The sequence below is a fragment of the Anopheles bellator genome, chromosome 1 (genome assembly GCF_943735745.2).
Source record: "Anopheles bellator chromosome 1, idAnoBellAS_SP24_06.2, whole genome shotgun sequence".
In the NCBI taxonomy this organism is placed as follows: Eukaryota; Metazoa; Arthropoda; class Insecta; order Diptera; family Culicidae; genus Anopheles; species Anopheles bellator.
The window spans coordinates 55,763,897-55,782,035 of record NC_071285.1 but is presented as its reverse complement, the minus strand read 5'-3'; the positions used below and the strand labels follow the sequence as shown (position 1 = coordinate 55,782,035).

General features: G+C 51.0%; 2 protein-coding genes across 4 annotated transcripts; both read right to left on the bottom strand.

The window, feature by feature from the left end:
* Window positions 1–693: 693 nt before the first annotated feature.
* On the bottom strand, window positions 694–9,708 carry LOC131206184 (multiple C2 and transmembrane domain-containing protein; the record flags this gene model as incomplete). Its single annotated transcript, XM_058198625.1, has 14 exons — window positions 694–3,822; window positions 3,901–4,108; window positions 4,173–4,279; window positions 4,348–4,447; window positions 4,516–4,635; window positions 4,936–5,114; window positions 5,178–5,358; window positions 5,431–5,627; window positions 5,690–6,008; window positions 6,082–6,230; window positions 6,485–6,676; window positions 6,751–7,413; window positions 7,477–7,676; window positions 9,678–9,708. Coding segments are annotated over 14 exons (2,727 nt in total), but the record flags the coding sequence as incomplete, so codon positions are not given.
* A 4,904-nt stretch (window positions 9,709–14,612) lies between these two features.
* LOC131215918 (uncharacterized protein DDB_G0271670) lies at window positions 14,613–17,902 on the bottom strand. Of its 3 annotated transcripts, none has more exons than XM_058210497.1 (5): window positions 17,407–17,902; window positions 16,649–16,876; window positions 15,680–16,438; window positions 15,370–15,619; window positions 14,613–15,295 (listed from the first exon to the last, which is right to left on the bottom strand). In XM_058210497.1, exons 2-5 carry the CDS (start codon window positions 16,682–16,684, stop codon window positions 14,898–14,900), a joined length of 1,443 nt encoding a protein of 480 aa, XP_058066480.1. In that variant the 5' UTR covers window positions 16,685–16,876; window positions 17,407–17,902; the 3' UTR covers window positions 14,613–14,897. The 3 variants fall into 3 exon arrangements, with proteins under 3 accessions (XP_058066480.1, XP_058066405.1, XP_058066331.1); XM_058210422.1 differs by having other exon boundaries at window positions 15,680–16,441; window positions 16,649–16,889; window positions 17,407–17,901; XM_058210348.1 differs by having other exon boundaries at window positions 15,680–16,441; window positions 17,407–17,901.
* Window positions 17,903–18,139: the final 237 nt, after the last annotated feature.

Genomic DNA, 18,139 nt, shown 5'->3' with positions numbered 1-18,139 from the left:
TACATTTACATACCACCAACCTCCTAATGGGTGTTTTTAATCACTCGCAACTCAGACACGGAAATGCAGCAGCAGATTCCTAAGGGGTTGTTTGAAGTTTCAAAACCCCAAAACACGAAAGTGCAACGGAGCCGTTGCGCCACGATATTCGGTTACCAGATATTGACTTTCGATCGGAAGACGGAAAACGGAAGAAACCGGCTGGGGGTCATCTTTCAGACGGTGTTCCGTACGAACGCGCTGGTTCCGGTCGCCGTTCCATCCACATTCCATCGGCCGTGGGTTTTCGGCAATCGCCCGGCCCGACCCGTGTGACGACGTTATGTCATAAAACGGTGACATGAGATCCGTTACCTTCAGTTCCGTCTTAGGCGGTGGTGGCGCACACCGCGCGGGTTGTGTGCCATTTAATGGAATGAAATATGGCCACGACAGGGTACATCGCATTTCTGCCGGCGATGAGGCTTTGATCGATCGACGGATCGGGGTGGGCTTGAAATAGAGAAGATTAATTATCACCAACAGAGCGGGCCATGGGAAGCACCTTTCTCGTTTGCCCCGTCGACACACGGTGTCTCCGGACCGATTGAGTCTTCCCCCTGAAACAATGAAGAGTCCCCCCCGGATGATGATGATACCGAATACCGAACCGAGCCGACCACACCGCTATGTTCATTTTCAATTGGTTTTTCTTGTATTTCATTAAAAAAACGATTACAATGGATTTGGAATTGGTTGTCATCAACTTTGTATAAGAATGTACGCTCAACCGATCATGCATGATCACGCATATGGTGCGCATTGGTACACCAAACGAACGCGCTAAGCTCGGAAAGAAAGGTGCTGCAACAAGGGTGCGCAATAGAGAGTGTGACAATTTTCGGTGTTGCTGCAAAACAATGCACTATCGCTTCGTAAAAGATTGTTCGCCAATCTGCTAGCCGCTACTGATCAATTCGTTGTTGAATCGCAAAACTTTCACTACTGCCCGGGTTTCACGGCCGTTCTCTTGGCGTGGCGTACCAAGGGCGCTTCAGTGACTTTTTTCACACCGCAAGGAAATGCTTTCTGGGATGCGATCTCCACCACGGAAATGGTCGCCCGATAGAGTGTGCTAGAGAGTGCTAACAAGAGAGTTTAAGTATTTTGCATTAGCGTTCATTTGCGTGACATTACGTGGCCGCGACTACTGTGGACGAAGACTGCGGTCATCTCTTTGGTGCGGGGCTATTGCTATGCTTTTGGGTCCTTTGGGCTGTTCTCACACTCCGTTACAGCTTTTCGGGCTCACTCCTGAACTGGTTATTGATTTTATTTGAAGGTTTTCGGTACTCAGCTCGACTTTGTTCGAGCTCGCTCTCAGCGACAGTAAGTCTGGCTATCGTAATGAAGTTTAGATCTTTGGTCAAAGGCGACGGGACATGCAATTTGCTATCTGCTTAAAGCGAAAGAGAAGAAATGGTGTGATTGGAAACGTCTAAACTACGATCTAAGCCCTTTTTCTCTAACTACGACAAGCTCCATTTTGCGCCGTTAATGTGTGTAGCGTAAAGTATTCTGTGCGCCCCGCTAGCCGAAACAGTAAAAAATCTTACGCGCGGAACAATAACACGTTTGCCTAGTGTAATTGGAAATGGAATCGTTGCATTTGCTTAGGGCGTCCCGATTGCTCCTCATCAACGGGCCCGAAAGTTGTCACGAAGAGTAGCAAATGTTTGATGTTTGGATGTGGACTTACTCTGTGGTTTCGTTTGTTCTCGTTCATGCTGCTCGTTGTTCTTTCGTTTCTATTTTGCTGTGTAAATAATGCTATTTATCCGTAAACAAGCCAGATTGCGACCGGAAAACGAGAGCAAACGAATCGAAGCCGTAGCAACGACGAAGCTACTCTAACGGAACGTGTTCTGTTCTGTCTATCTTTGATGTTCACAGTATTTCAGATCGGCCACGTTTCTTGGAACCGCAGGCCTTCTCTGCAAGTAATAATAATTCTTTGTTTTCCCTAGCTACTGATTAGGATCAATATAACTCTGCTCAATCGGCTGAAGCATAGCCTCTGTTTCTCTGCAAAACAGGGCTCGTATCACGCATAGTTTTTGTACGATAAGTAATGTAATTTGCAACGAAGTAGTAGTTCTCCTGTACGAACCAACCAATCGCGTAGAAGACAGGAAGATACGGAACCACCAAATGGCCTTTAAATCGCAAGACGACCTGCACTGCAACCGTGCAACTAAGAAACGTTAGAGGTGGGTTGCAAATTTTTGGCTTCGATTACTAGAACGACTAGCTAAGGGTAACAATGTAGTGGCGATGATGTGGTATTCCCTTCTACGTGTCGCTATCAAATAAACGTACCACTGTTGTGTAACAACCGCAACCACAAATAACGCTATGCCGCCCAAAAACCAAGGCATTTTAGCTCGTAAATCTTCACTATCGTTCTACTACTACTGATCGGTCGGTGTGGTTGGTGTTGTGTGTTGTGCATGACAAGGTCTCAAGTCTTTCTTTTCCGCAAAACAAGCAAGGGGTGCAATCGAGAGGAGTGCATTGCTCAGTTTGTTAAGGCCATAATAACCATACGGGACCGGGGAGTCCGGAATTTATCTTTTATAACCAACAAAACGTCCACGTGTCTGGTGCTTGTGAGTTTCCGATCGAATTAAATTATACACTACTGCCAAACGAACCCAATGCATCACCGCCATCGTCGGCTACATATGTACATCGTGCTATTAAATGGTGCAATTTTTACACTTTAATGCTTGATTTGTCCCACACGTAACAGCTACACACGATTGATTTTGAAATGGGTAAATGGGAGGTGTGTTGAGAATTGATCAAATGGAATGAAAAAGTGCGCTCGATTGAACTTTAACTACGCTACGACTGTGTGTTCGCGGGACTCTGTTCTGTTCGATTCATTTATGGGAATGTTTGTCTCATGATGATGTCTTCTTCTATTTCTCTACGTTGGACGGAATTCATCGACGTTTGTTTCTCTCTTTCGATTGAAACGGATTAACGAAACTCGGAAAACGCTCGATGCAAGTAACAAGCAAAATGTATGTTCTTTAGTACAGTAAAAAGGAAAATATCCGTACAAGCGATGTCTCATGCACTCGTTGCATGTGGGTTGTAACAATCTCAACTCAACAAAGCCTGATCCCAATGCGTTTTCGTTTTGATATTGCATAAGATTGATTGTTGTCGTGATTTGCCCGGTTCGCAACGGGATAGAGTTTGATACGTGTACGGTTAGAGCATTTATCGATTCGAGTTCCTTGATTACTGCTACTGGTTCCGGTTCCGGAGAAGAATGCACGAGAGAGTGAAAAAGTGAAGTGAATGTTTTACATGCCCCACTCCTTATTGTTCTCCGGCATCGTTGGGAAGAGAGCACTACCGTGTGGCTCCTAACCTACAATCGGGATGTAACTAACTAACGGCTTATTTTGCGTAATAGCAAAGGCAAGTCGACAATAACATTAGTGGAAAACGATCAAGCGATGAAGAGAGCTGGAAGAATTGGGAGTTGTGGAACTGTAAGAGGAGAACAGCATTATTTCTAGCAGCGCAGTAAAGCTATCAAGTAGTATCAGGAGTAGAGCAGACGATCGGCGGACGTGGCCCGCTATTCGCACCCTACACTTCCTTTGCGTCCGGTTTTGCTTTGCTGATGCTCAGCGCTTTCCTAAGATGATCCCTGAAGTATCGCCTCAGGGTGGTTTGGTAACATTACGACACTTTGTGCTTCTTCCGTGGGTCCCTGCGTGTCATTTCGGGCGTCGAATGGAGCGGCAACTCTCGCCACATGATCTGGCACAAGGAAAATAGAGGGAAAATGAAGGCATTCGATTGGAGAATCTAAGTGGGACGGGTTTTGCCGTTACTCACAATCTCTTCATCGTCCGGCACTCGTGACAGTAGATCGAGCACTTCGTTGTTCGGCACAGTGTGTGGCCGGAAGAGTCGCCGACTGAACTTGACAAGGCCCCAGAGAAGCAGCAGCACCCGAATCGGGACGTAGTGCAGCACGAGACACGCAATGAGCAGCAGGAACGCCGTCAACCATGTCAACTCCGGTACCGAAAAGTTGAAGGTGCTGAAATAAGGGTGGTTAAGTTAGTTGGTTGGTTGGCAATATGAAGGACAAGGCCGATCGTTACTTTTTAACACTTTCACCGAGCGACGCCAGAAAGCCGATGGTATTTTGTACACTCTGCGACACTTCCTGTATCGCTTGCAAGCGTTCCTTGATCGTTTTCTTCTCCTCCTGTTGGGCGAATACGGTCAATCGGATTAGTGCCGAACTGTTGAGCATGTACACTTTGGTACAAGTACCTTTTCTTTATCTTCCTCGTCTTCATCATCGCTAAGTACATCGTACTCGTCCGCAGTCGACGGGGATGAGCTTCCTGTTAACCAGCGTATCAGCCAATTTCTAGAAAACAAAAATGGAGTAAGTACGTTAATAACACCTATGGGAGCCACATTAATCGGTTTACTTACTTTAGAAGATATAGCAGAGCTACCGCCGGGATGGTGGATATATCGAACCAGATGCAACCGCAGATCCACAAAATCAGCGCTATGAAAGACCGTATCGGGGATTCCCACTCAAAGCAACTCCTGGGGAAAACAAGTCGGAATACATAAATTAGCTTCATACGGCCCAGGACCTTGCTTTCATGTTACGCTTGAAATTTGACAGCTTGGAGTTGACGGCGAAGCTTTCCGTTTGAGCTGCACTACAATAAGGAATCTATTGGCGGTGCGGTTCGCAACGCCAACTTGATAGCTGAAGTACAAAGACGATCCGATCGGTGCCACAATGTACCATGCGCCTCCATGCGACTTTGCAACATAAAGTATCGAACGAAAGTGTCGCTCAACACCCAACTGTACGTTAGGACCAACGGAAATACTTACTGCACAAACTGTCCCACTTCGATAAAGTACATAATGACCGCTTTCAGCCGGGTAACGTTGCGCAGGAAGAGCTGTCGCTTGAACTTGGCTTCCTGTTGGACGAGTTTCTCTTCCTTCGGCTCGAGCACACGCAGCGCCGCCCGCAGCTTGTTCCACATCACCGTCATCTCCAGCAGAATCTACCGGAAGGAAAGGCGGATGTAACTTTCACGGGATATTCCAATGGTCACCGACGTCCCTACCTGAGGTTGGGTGCCCTTGGCCCGGCAGTACATTTTCTTGTCCTTCAGCGCGTACCACCGTTTCTCACCGTTTCGTATCCGCAGCAACGGTATCACCACCTTGCCCAGAAACTCCACCTTGTGGTCGCGGTCCTCGTCGTAGACGGTAATTTCCAGCACCGACGACATGTCTTTCACGTTGCTGTGGAATATTGTGAGGATTGTGAGGATTGTTTTTCAGTTTAATTTAGTTAGCCGACTAGTGGGCACTTACAATGTGAAAATTTTGTTCCAGTTCGGTGTCAGCGTTTTGTATTCGGTTTGCGTTTGCAGGCGGGCGTTGATCAGCTCGAGCACGACGAACGGGTCCGACTTACCGCCAATGTCGGCGGCCGCCAGCCCCGTCGCACCGAACACCTTCACCGTGAGGTGTCCGACGTCGCGCAGGTTTTGCAGTGATTTGTGCCATATCTACGGACGAGAACTCATCATTAGTGGTGTGGTTTCTATCCCCGGCGCACCTTTGCACATACGTAGCGACTCTGAATGACGCCACGCTCCTTCGAGTCCTCTTTGTAGGAGGTAAGATCGGTTATGGTTTCCGACGCCGTCGTCCCGCTGATGGTCAGCATTAGGTGGACCTCGCCAGGACACTCCTCCAGCGGCTGCCAGATGCTGTGTGTGCGCTCTCGCGGAAGACTTCGTAGGTCGATTGTGCACTTGCCGTAGGTATTGTACTTGCCGCAGACCACCAGCTCCAGCAGCTGGTCGTCGTCGAAAAGATGCAGATCGAACTGCTCCAGCCACCGCGCCCGGTACGATGGCTTCGATTTGTATTTCTCGTTACCTAACCTGCGGGTGCACCCAGAGAGGGATGTAGTCAGAGCTCCTTGACTGCTGTTAGTTCCAGTGGTCCGGGCCTTACCTAAACCTAACGTAGATATCGTTCAGCCCATTATCGCCATCCGGTGGTAGTGCCTTCGCCTCGATCAGCACGATCGTCACGACCGAGCTCCAGATCTGGGACTTGAGCCGCCGGGATGCGTCGGCCAGCTTCGGGTTGCGCTGAAAGTACTTTCGAGTGTGAACGGCGGAGACGGAGAAAGAAAGAACGGAAAAACGAAGGTTTTTGTGCAAGTTTAGAGCAGAAATAAAGCATAAACTAGAGAAGGCGTGTCGGGTCGGGTCTGACAGCTCATGCGACAAAATCCAAAGGAAAGATTTGCGTAAAGTAGGAGCAGCCAAGAAAAAAGGGCGGCCAACGGAGCGAACAGAGTGGCGCAAAAGTAGTGGACATAGAATGAGGACATAGGGTGGCTCTGGCTTACTTGCTCTTTGTCTTCCTGGGTTTTGGGCCACAGCGTAGCGTTGAGCTTGATTTCGCCCAGGTTCTTCGAGGGCCGCTGTGCGTCCTCCAGTTTGATCGTCAGATCCTCCGCCCGGTTCAGCTCCAGCGAGGTGAGGTTTAGCTTGGCCGATCCCATGAAGTCATCCTGCAGACCCCAATCGTAGTCGAATACCTGGTGGAAGGCTTCAAAGGTTAGGGCACTTGCTGAACAACAAACCGCCCAGACCTAGACAACTCTTTACGCACCTTTATCACTATCGGCTGGAATGGGTCCTCCACCGGCACAACGAACGTTTCGTCCCATATCGGATTCAGATCCTTGTGGACCGTTTTCGATTTGTACAGAAGCCGACCGCCAACTTTGAACTTGACGTACGGATCACTGGTGCCGCTCTTGTCCATCGCCACGAGCCCGTGGCCACTGATCAGGTGGACGCGCAGCTGGAAGAACGAGTGTTGCCTGAGCTGCGTCTCGCGCCTCCGCTGCTGGTCATCGGCCGGCTGCATCCCGGACGGTCCGGCCGGAGCCTCCGAAACCTTCGCCAGCCCGCCGATTGTTAGGTGTCCCAGTACACTGCCGACGGCACTGGACCCTCCTGCACCCGTTGATTCGATGTCCGCTTTCGTCGTCAGGACCTTCAGCACTCCGACCACGGTGGAACAGCTGGTGCCGGTCTCCACGGAGCCTGCCGCCACCTGCGGGTCACCCTTTTCGTTCGCTTTGGCCAACGGAGAATCGCCGAGGGTTTGTGCCCGGTGTCGTGGCGACTGGTGTGGTGTGGCGGAGCTACTGTGCTCGGCGGAACTGTTATCGGCCGCGTAATCGCTCTGGCTATCGCGCCGCCCTTCGACTTCCTGGCACAGCGATCCCCGGAGTCGCTCCTTACTTCTCGCCCGGGACCAACGGTGCTGTCAAGGGACATTAAGACATCGGTAAGGGCGTCGCCTTTGCGGCTTATTACTAGAACTTACCCGTAGTGTACTGAAAAACCCGTGCGTTCGCTGTATGACCCCCGGTATCGTTGGCGCGTTTGCCGAGCGGGCCCGCTGCGGTGAGGACTGGGGCGAGTCGCCGGAACCGCCACAGTCGTTGCAGCTCAACTCGGACGCCGACTTGCTGAGGTGCTTCCGCAGCGAGGAACATTTGGATTCTAAATTCAGTCGAGAACGTTCTATAGAGAATTGAGGCAAACAGGTCCAATGTACCGACACTATGGAATGCAAGCAATGTACGGGGCATCAAGTGTGTTCTGGGTGCGGTGCGATTACGAAGTGCTCAATTTCACTGACCGGTTGACTTGTTGGGTCCGATTACCGTCATCGGATCAGCAGAGACAGATAGATCTCGCTTACCGACCGATAGTTCGCCCCGTGATGTCGAAACGTGATTAGATGGTGGCTTGTTATGAAGGGACATCTTACGCCGTTTATGGTTAAAATCTCCCTTCAGCGGTCTTCGGAAAAGCTCTAGGATGAGAAACCGTTCCTAGACACATCTCCACCAGTCCGGGGCGGGCTACAGGCGCCCAGCTGTCGACTGACGATTTTAATGACCGATTCCCACGCAACTTCCTCGTGTTCGCTCTGCTCCGGAAGGTCTCCCTGAAGCATGATTTAATTACGGTTTGCTGTTCCTAGCGTGTCTCCAGCGGTGTTACTGAGACCAACACTAAACGCTGTTTCGCTGGGTTTATGGGCAAACGGAGCAAAACGAAGCTAAAAATATCATCACTTTCTGTTGTAATAATCTTTTATTACGCCACGGGTCTGCGCTACATAAAAATCTTCAATCATCCAGTCGGGCGTTAATTCCCCCATTGATACGGAGGGAATTGATTTTATTTAAACGCAGCCCGTGCCCGCGAAGGAGCAGGCTTCGACTCCGCCCCATTCAAGAGGTGCCTGTGCCGTAGTGCATCAGCGTAATTTTGTCCCGGGTCGCCTGACAGACGGTAGTTACGGAAGTGTGCGACCGAAGCACCACCCCGATGGCGTGACGCGTTACCATCCTTTTCTTCGTTTAAGGGTAATATATTATTAATCGGATTTGGATCAACACTTCAGACATAGTGACTTAAAAGGGAACACAACGAGAGGTAACGAGCCGGTCGACAGATCCCCGCGGGTTCTTAAATCATGGGCAAGCTTCCTAGCAACCGTTGCTACCTATATTTTGCTTAGTTGAAAAGTGTGTCTTAAACGCATTTCTTGGGATTGATGAACAATGTAAAAGTGGATGGCTAGTTCAAGTTGGCCTAAGCATGCCACAACATATAAGCTTTAAGACATTGGCCGAACCACGAAAGTAACGCGCTTGTCTACGTTCAGACCGGTCCTTTGTAACCTTTTATGGCTTTCTTCCGTCTAATGGCGCTAATTGGGTGTTAATTGGTTACTTCATTACATCCGCCAAGTGCCTTGAGCACCGTTACCGGTTGAGTGGCCGCAGGGCGTTAGAGCAAATCATTTTCGCGAAGAAAGATAAATTGCAGCTTCGTCCGTACAATGTCAGAAGAGGCGGCTCTTCGCTGTGTTCATGTATAAAACATGTAAGTTGTACCAGATAGTTTAATCTAATACAAGTATGTTTACAAGGGCGATTTGATAACTTGATGATAAAGATTTTTTTGTTTTTTCAACATAGCCACTTCGTAATTTAACAAAAAAATATGGTGGATGGTCAGGCACTTCAAGCGGTATTTCGTGGATTGTCGCCATGGTAACCGCTGAGGAACGTAATTCGGCAGCCATCGCGACGATAGCGTTCCAAGTTGTTACGGCCACGTTTAAATTTGTGCAAAAGGATGGCACAGAGTCCCCAAACACCGAGTCCAATTCATCTCTTTCCAAGTGGATGAAAAGAAATTTTACTCCAAAAATGGGCGTCCAAAACTGGGTGAGTAACTTTCAGGAGATTGACATCCAAATTCAGAAGCTTTTATTTTCTAGGACTGCCATGTTCATGTTGAGGTCGGATATGAAACCATCGCGCGTATGTTGGGATTTCATAGGATGTATTGCAATTCGCTCCGAGTCCCGGAACTCTTGCATCGCACCGTATACTGAGCCCACTGAAGGCGAATTATTTAACAGGGCGCTCTTGTAAGCAACTAGAGGCGTGAGTAAACGAGGGCAAAACGAAGATCATCATGCACAGGTTTGCGTATACTTACTGCTGCCACTGCTGCTACTTCCGCCGCCGCTTCCACCACCACCGAAGCCGGCCTCCGTGTGTGCGTTGTTGGAGGTGGCGGCCGACTCGCCGGTCAGGTCACCTGACGCCGAACCGCGGCCCAGTGTCACCGTCGGGTCTGCCATCGCGTTTCAAGCCTTTTCTTTTACGACGCCGACAGTTCAGAGGATCCTTCAGAGAGGGTATGTCGTCCGTGCCCGTCACAGCCGCGTGGGGGCCGTTGTCAATGATTTAGTGTAGATGAAGCGGAAAGAGCGTCGTGTGTAATGGGCTAATGTTTTTCGTGACCCTTTTTCCGTGGCGGAACACAGGATACTCTCTCACTGTAGGATGATGCGTTCACCGCTTGTACGCCGAGCCACAGAATCATCGATCCGGGCGGTGTCGGATTCAGGAGCTCCAACTCATTTTAATTTCGCATACTCCACATGAAACTCCGCAAGGAAAACTCGGGTGGAAATTCTTAAGACTTTCACCGACACCGGCGCTAAGGCAACCGAAACCGACCGTGGGCGTCGGAACTGTTGCTGCACGGAAGTGCTAGTAGTGGGCCGAGTTCGGCTGGTATTTCGGTGTTTGAAGTGTCGTTCCGCCGCACGGTGGACATGTTTCCCGACTCCCCCCAATCGCTGCTGCTGCTGCTTGCGCGCACCCTGGGGGGTGGCTTGTTGATTTACTAACAGAGACCTCGGAGCCCCCGTTTTTGCCCCTCTATTAGTGCGCAAATATGAGCGTGTTTCGTGGTCGATTCGATGGCCGCACGACGAGGGTCAGGCTTGCTTCGCTGTAAGGTGCTCGGACGGGGTTACAACACGGTGGTGATTGATTGAAGTTAGAGAAGCGATTGCAGCGGAAAAACACGTCGGATGGCCTAAAAGAAGGTGCACACACCAGGGAAAAATGAAACAACCAAAACATTACCCGCGGAGCCGCCGTGTGTTGGAAAATATATGTTTCGACCGGCTGTTTAGAGACCGTTGAATGGGATCGATTTCTCAGCCAGCCAGCCACCTGGTGCTGTGCGCAACAGTTGATGATGACACATGATGAATGAGACGTCGGTACATTTAATTAACCGAACCGCGGGGCCGGAATTGGCCATTTTTGGCGCCGAAAAGTTTGTCTCAAAAATGCGTCTGGGTAGCTTCGGTGTGTTGGTAATTTCACCTCACCGCGTTTTTTTTATTTACGTCCCGAGGGACACTGAAGAAAAAATCGATAAAAGCAACAAGCGGCACGCGTGCCCGGCGCGGTTGGCGCGATGCCAGTAGTGCCTTAGTCGCGGACCCGGTCGCACTATCTAATCTGCCCCTAAGCCAATCTCATCAGCGAATGGGAGGCCAGTTAAAGGACGACATTTACTTCGGGCTTTCGGGCACCCGCCCGTGAGCACGGCGGCTTTGTGAGAAATGGCCTTTTTCCACCGTATAATTAAAAACCCCGAACGCGAGGGGCATTGTTTTACTTTTGACTCACGACACCTGCTAACGGGTGGACACCCTGACTGCTAGAGTGACTGATTAAATTCCTACTCCGAGGTACGATTTCGAGCTCTCCAACATCACCCTGATTAGGACGCGTATTATCTGGCTAATTGGAACTGTCCAATTGCTGCTCGTGGTAAGGTGAGCATAAACCGGCTTACAGAGATGGCGGCTGCTGGGCGGCGGCTGATTATTATGCGAACTAGGGCGCCGGCTCGTCTCGCTCCCAAACATTGGGCACATTCGCCGGTCGGTCGATAAGCAGCGCGCGGGCCTCAGCCTCTCAGCGATGAGGGGTGTTTCTATTTTTGTCATTCCATTTAAATGAAAATAACCTTCAATTACCGCGGCGGGCAGCAAATTTTGCGATGCAACATTAACAAACACCCGCCAACACGGCACCGGGCGGCGAAAGAAAGAAAAAACAGCCCGCCGTCGCGGTCAAATCAGCAGCCGATCCTTGCGGCGTTGGTTGGAATAATCTTGCGAAACGGCGGCGTCTTGAAGATGGATTCCGCCTTGGAGCCCCCGAATGGCCGAATGCGCGCACAGCGAAGGCGCGTCTTCACAGACCAAAAATCAATGTTTTGCTGATTAATTATGCCCATTTTCGCTGTATTCGGGGCACCCGTCGGGGATTGCATGTATGTGGCGGCGTTGTTGCAACGGTCCGATGGCGGCGTATAGGCGGTTCGCTGTGGCAGCGTGTCGGGAACGTTAATGATTCAATCGACCCGTTTTTTTGTGTGTCGTGTCGTTCGGTTGGTTTGTTCATGAATCCATTTACGACCCGGAGGCTCCCAAGGGATGCAAAAAAGGATACTCACGCGAGGCGGGAACGTGTGTAAGCACGCACGGGTCCGGTATGGATTGCACAGAGAACCGACACGAGCGTTCCCATCATTACCCTGCCTAACATTAACCCCGGATCCAACGCAACGGTTGATGTTGGTGGCGGTAGACAAAGTTAATACGTCGAGAGGTCACCTTCAATACTCTATTATTGATAGGGACTTTTTCCGATTTAACCATTGGAAGCGAGGGTTACAGGATTTAATAAGGCCCTACAAGGTTCCGATTCTGGGACTTAATTCTTCAAACCTTTTTTCAAATATCGGGTGTACCTTCAAGAATGCGCGTTTCTTTGGTAGAGGTCCATCGCACCGGAACAGTGATCCGTTGTGTTCCATGAATGTTGCGGAATGCTCAGAGCTTGGTTATGTTGCACTTACTTATGGTCCACGGAGCACTCCCCACTACAGTAAACACCGGGCGGCACAAACAAAGGAAGTTACTGTTACCGGTTCTACCGGAAAAAGGGGCACGTGGGTGCGTTGGTGTGTGTGCTTGTGTATGTGAGAGAGAGAGAGGAACGGGAAGCGAACAGGGAGAGCGAATCGGTGAGTAATAGAAATCGCACGAAAGAACGTGGTGCTAATTAGGGGGGGGGGGCAAAAGTAGTAAACGATCGTGTCACGAGGAGCACAAACGATTCAAAACACGATTCGGAGGCACGCACAAAAATCACTCATCGCTGTGTTCACTCACTGAGCCACTCACTGGACGGGCGCGGGCCGTCACTTCTGCTGCGAATCGAAGGAATCGACGAACGCGCGCCCCTGCCCTACTGTACACTTAATTATAAATACTACAGGCGATACCAGTGATCCTTAGCTAAGCCCGATTGTCGCTGCCAGCTTCGTCGGATGAGAAGCTAATCAGCTGCCCTCCCGGATTAGAACCGGCGATTGGTCCGATTGCCTACTCTCTTCCGTGATCGAAGTAGATTAGTCGCGCTAATAGCGGTTGCAAAAAGCCCAGACAACCCCACAGGTCACTTTATACAACAACAAAAAAACGGCTTCCCCAAGCATGCCGCCGCCTACTAGAGCAAGCTGATGGCGAGTCGAAGTCGAACTGAGTGCAGTAAACGATTGCTGCGTTCAACCCCTCAATATCGACCACTGTGAATCGTAAAGGAATAAAACTCGCGACATCGAAAAAGCGAACTACTTCGGGGACAGTTGTTTTTTGGCGAACGAAACCCACCGAATTCGGGAGCACTGACAAGCACAAGTGTTCAGGAGTTTGTTGACAACGTTTGCAAATGGGGGGCCACCGCCGCCGGTCCGGAAAAGCCGGGAAAACTGATCCAAACACTGTCTTTAGTCGTTCACACTTGACGCGACCTTTTTGGTGACGCATTTTCCTCTGTCCGTTCCGTGAGTGTGGGGGGTTTTTCAGAACCCACACGTTTCCCGCGAACGGTGCGCGGCCCGTGCGCTCGGCTCCCGGTTGGAATCTCAACTGGCGGAAGCACATTTTCGTTCAAATATTCTCCTTGGCGGTGTTTTCGACTTCGCGAGTCACGCGCGCTCTCTCGCTCTCACAAACGAATGAGCACGCCGTAAATTGGCGGATCTAAAACGTCGCTGCTCCACAGCTGCATTACGCGAAACTCGCGAGAGAAGCAGCATAAACGGGTTTTCTCATCTGACCACACAAATACACAAGCAAACCCGGGGGGAACCGCAGCAACAAATGGGGCACAGTGCGTAGTAACAGTGGTTTTTTTGTTCTACAGCGGCTAGAAGGACGCGTTCCTGGTTACACTTCAAGCGTGGAGCGAACAGCTCGCTCCATCGCCAACGTTAACTGGTACCAGCAGGCGATGTTTGCCTTCAACTCGGTTTGAAAACGTTTCGAACAACGTTTGACATGGCGACTGAGTATGAGGGGCTTTTCTCCCACTGTTTGGTGGTTTCCATTGATAAACTTAAACTCCGAGAGTCTTTTTCTCCCGAGAATGAGCGGCTGGGGCTACTATCACACCGAAACCATGGCAATACGTACAAGTCACAGGGATAGGATACGCATGTGAGCATGTGATGTCCTTTCCGCACCAAACGTCAGTGGGTCGCCAGTGCGAAACGCCGTTTCGCTTTCGCAGAGGAAAAACAATCTTACTCACGTATGTTTCTCGTGCACGGCACATCGTTTTCGCACAATTCCATTCTCCTAGCCTCAATCCTTTTGTGCTCTCACGCCAAAGCCTACTCTGAGGTACTACCAACATCACTAAACTCTGGCGGTTTGTCCATCTTCGCACTTCCTTATTCCTTCCTTTTGGATGGTCAAAGGCTGAGTCTAACTATTCTAACCAGACTTCCTGCTGTGACCGTGTGCGAGTCACTGGTCACCAGATTTGCACTGCGAAGCGGCGGCATTCGAGTGTCTTTGAGAAAAACCAGATCCGGCTCGAAGACGATGCCATCTCATGCGCAATAGGAGCTTTTGTCACACCACCACACAGACGCAGCAATAAAGCGCCGAATGTCAAACGATGCTTTGATTTGAATCGTGGTGCCGATTTTTCTAGGTTTTTAAATTATTTGATTTCTCGGATATCGGACGCATTTAATGAACCAGAATCAGGAGCGGTAGACAAAATGATTTATATTTATTTACGCTGCAGCAAAACGGGAAAGAGTTATTCGTTCTTCGTACCTCTTCCCGGTATAACAATTATAAGAATAGAAAACATAACATATTACACCCTGTTTTACCACGTTTACACCAATAGAACATTTTTACCAGCACTGGGAGCACATTAAACGCGATGGTGTTTGCGTGTGTAGTGTAGGGAGAAAGAAACATATAACTTTTATACAAAACAAGCAATCCATTCCTGGACCGAGAGACCCATCCATCCTGTTCTACGCCACCGATTGGTTCGTGGGCTTTTTGGGCCGATTTTTGCCACCATTACTAAAATATTGTTGCGATGGTTGCTGCTGCGGCTGCTGCTGCATTGTTGTGGTCACCGGCTGTGATCTAGCTGGCTTATGCTGCTGCTGATGCACGTTGCTTCGACCACCATCAGCCTGTGCGGCACTTGGAGACTGCTTGGTCGCCGGAGCTACCATCCTGCGGCCGGACTGGGGCGATGATGATGATGAGGACGATTTGCCGTGAACGTTCTGGTTAAGCGGTTTGTTTTCGTTGTTTTCCGGCGAGCTGGACAAATTCGGAATGCTCTTCGATGGGGTCGAGGAGGAGCTCGTTAGCTTGGCATCGCTCGACGTGGCCGCCGCCGCTGCCGTGGATGAGTTTTCTGGAAGGGAGTTCAAAAAACAAATGCGTCAGTTAAGATCCTCCAAACCGGCGTCCGTTCAATGTTCTTCTTACCCAAGCCAGTGGCCGATTTGGAGCGGTTTGCGGCGTCCATGCTCTTGGATGGTGGCACTTTACTCGGCTCGTCGGTCTTTCCTGCTGGCGATTCGAGGTCGCTCTTGTTGGCCTCACCCTTGTGTTGCCCGCCATTTTGTTGATGCTGTTCGGCGGTGGACGCTTTTTCGACATTATTTTTCTTCGGCGATGGCTCCTCTTCGGAAGCGCAGCTGTCCGTGGTTTCGGAGGCCGAAGTCATATCCTCAACCTACAGACAGGAACCGAATGTTAAGGCGGCAGGAAGGAATGCAAACCGAGTCAAACTTACGTTGAAACTGGAATCGTCGGCCACGTGAGCGTACTTTTCCAGCAACTCCTGACAGTTCGCATCCTCACAGGAATCGTGCTCGCTGCCGGTTTCTCCGTCGCTGTCCGCCTCCCGTTGGTTCAGGCTGCGCTTCTTTGCGGCGGTACGTTTCGGCTGAACCGGTCGGTCCTTCCGGAACACGATGGCATGTGCCACGTCCGAGTTGGCATCCACGTACGGTCGCGAACAGAGGAGCATCCGGAGCGCTCGGAATCGTTCGAGCCACGTGGCCCGCTGCTGGCGGCCAGCTGCGCTGAGTCCGGCTTCCCGTTCAACCTTTCGGATGCGCTGAAGCCGCTGCCCTCGGTACTTGAGGGCGCGCAGTTTGCGGCGCTTGTTCTGCAGGAAGCCAACCATCGCCGAAGGGAGCACGGGGCCGCGACCGATCGCCAGCGTGGCTACGGACAGTGTCGTGCGGATCATGCGTAACAGGATCAGCGCCGGGAGAAAGAGCAACCACGGTAGTGGCCGGACCAGTGGTGGGCCCGAGATGTTGCTCCCCTTCAGGTCTTCATCGTCGCCGGGGGCCGACGCCCTCGTGGCGGCCAGTCCCACCTCCGGCGGAAACGATTGTGGCAGTGACCAGCGGGCCGTTTTCTCGACCGTCCAGAGCAGATTGTCCACGCGCTTGTACGCGAACTGTCCTACCCGCGTCGTTGCTACCCGTGCCGCCACATCGTACAGCATGTCCGGCAATCCGAAATTTCGCGCCTCGCCAATCTCCTGTTTGGGCGGGAGGGAGGGCGCAGAAAAGCAGAGCCACCGGTGGCGGCGGCGGGTTACAACAAAAACAGTAAACGCCAGGGAGTAAAATACAAAGATCGATCGCATGCAATCGTGAGGCCGTGTATCAAAACATGTCTACATGGCCGAGCGCGTCAAGCGCGAATGATTTGTTTGCCTCATCACGGCCGGGGGCCCCACACCTACCTGTTCGTCTGTGTTGCCTTTCGCTGTCCGTCCCATCGCCGATAGAGCGGGTCTCCGGTCACACCCTGACTCAGTGCTCGGTTCCAAAGGACGGTTCTGTGGCCGCGCGCTCGTCTCGATCACGTAGCTGGTGGCACGGATCGGGCCTACTGAGAGGAAGCCAGCCGCCAGGCACGCCGCTCCCACTAACCCCGCGCAATGTCGTGTCGCCTGTGCTGCGTATCGATCCTGCAATACAAAACTGGTGATAAGCGAGGTTAGAGTTCCAGACCGGATCGGAGCGCGCTTCAAAGCAAGCCACACCGCACCGGCCGGTCGTCAAATCACTGGCTGCTGCCGGCAAGTCCTGTAGCTAACTGTGTGTGCGCTGCCAACCAAGACCCACGGACCCGAAAGGAACACAACGCTGGGGAACTATCGATCGATCTATCGACAGGCGTAGTAGAATCGGTACACAACCGACACCGCAAAAAGGGGGCCCTTCAACAGCCGAAACCAGATCAGAAGGACGTCAGGCTGAATTTGGCAAAGCGTTTTTTTCTCCTTTTTTGCTTTTGTCCGCTGCATTCGGCTATCGGACGCGTCTCGCCTGCAGCGCCGAGAGAGTTCAGAGATTATCGCACCGTGCAGTAGGAGGCGCTCCAACACGGCACAATCTCATGTGCCTGGGCCTGTGATGACCAATGATCGAACTGTACGGAATGTTCGATTTCCAGTAAAGTTACTTAATGTGCCCGATGAGAGGCGAAAATACTTACCAAACTTGTCGGTTCCGACCGATGATCGTGGGGCTTTTAAAAACGAATGGGTTAACGGCCTAACGCTTGGCGCAATACTAACGAACGTGCACTACTGTATTCTGACTCACACATACACACGAGCGCTGGCCAGCGGATAAATTAAAACAAAAAGAAGTCCGATGGACGCGCAAACACTGGATCACAAACTTTCCGATGGCCTTTTGAAATCTTTTCACAAAAACGGAATCGTAGTTCCGTTACTTTTCACCGCACATGGAGCCACACGTGTTTGCCGCTTCGGTCTGATACGAACTGCACTGCGATAACGGCAAAACTCTCCGCGGCACGATAAAAGTTCAGCACTGCCAACTGTGCGGAACAAACGATATCCTACGGTCTCCTCGATCGCGATCGTTTTCGAGCCCGATCCTGGCTCTAGATCCTGGGTGAGACGGGTGATAAAAATGGTGACCACAAATTCGATGGGCTCCGCTCTCCCTATGCACTCCGCAGCAGGGCGCCGAGAATTGCCGAACGCGACGGCGACGTGGGTATTGATTGCCAGGGCGGTAATCTTTGCACTGAGCCCACCGATGATTGTTTCGGTTTCAAAAATATTATTATTGCCCGTGCTGGTGTGTGACGAACGGCGACGAATCAGTAGCGCGGGATGCAGTTCCCGACCGGGGGTTGATAAAGCACCGAAGTGCATCGACAGCACCAACACCATGGCGAACAGCAAAACCGAGCG

Bases quoted from the DNA above. Each gene is read 5' to 3' on its own strand.
- LOC131215918 (XM_058210422.1), bottom strand. From the start codon at position 16,684: ATGGGACGGACAGCGAAAGGCAACACAGACGAACAG. The intron at 16,442-16,648 runs GTAGGTGTGGGG...CCGCCCAAACAG, and splicing joins AAGGCAACACAGACGAACAG to GAGATTGGCGAGGCGCGAAA. The intron at 15,296-15,369 runs GTAAGAAGAACA...ACTCCCTTCCAG, and splicing joins CAAATCGGCCACTGGCTTGG to AAAACTCATCCACGGCAGCG.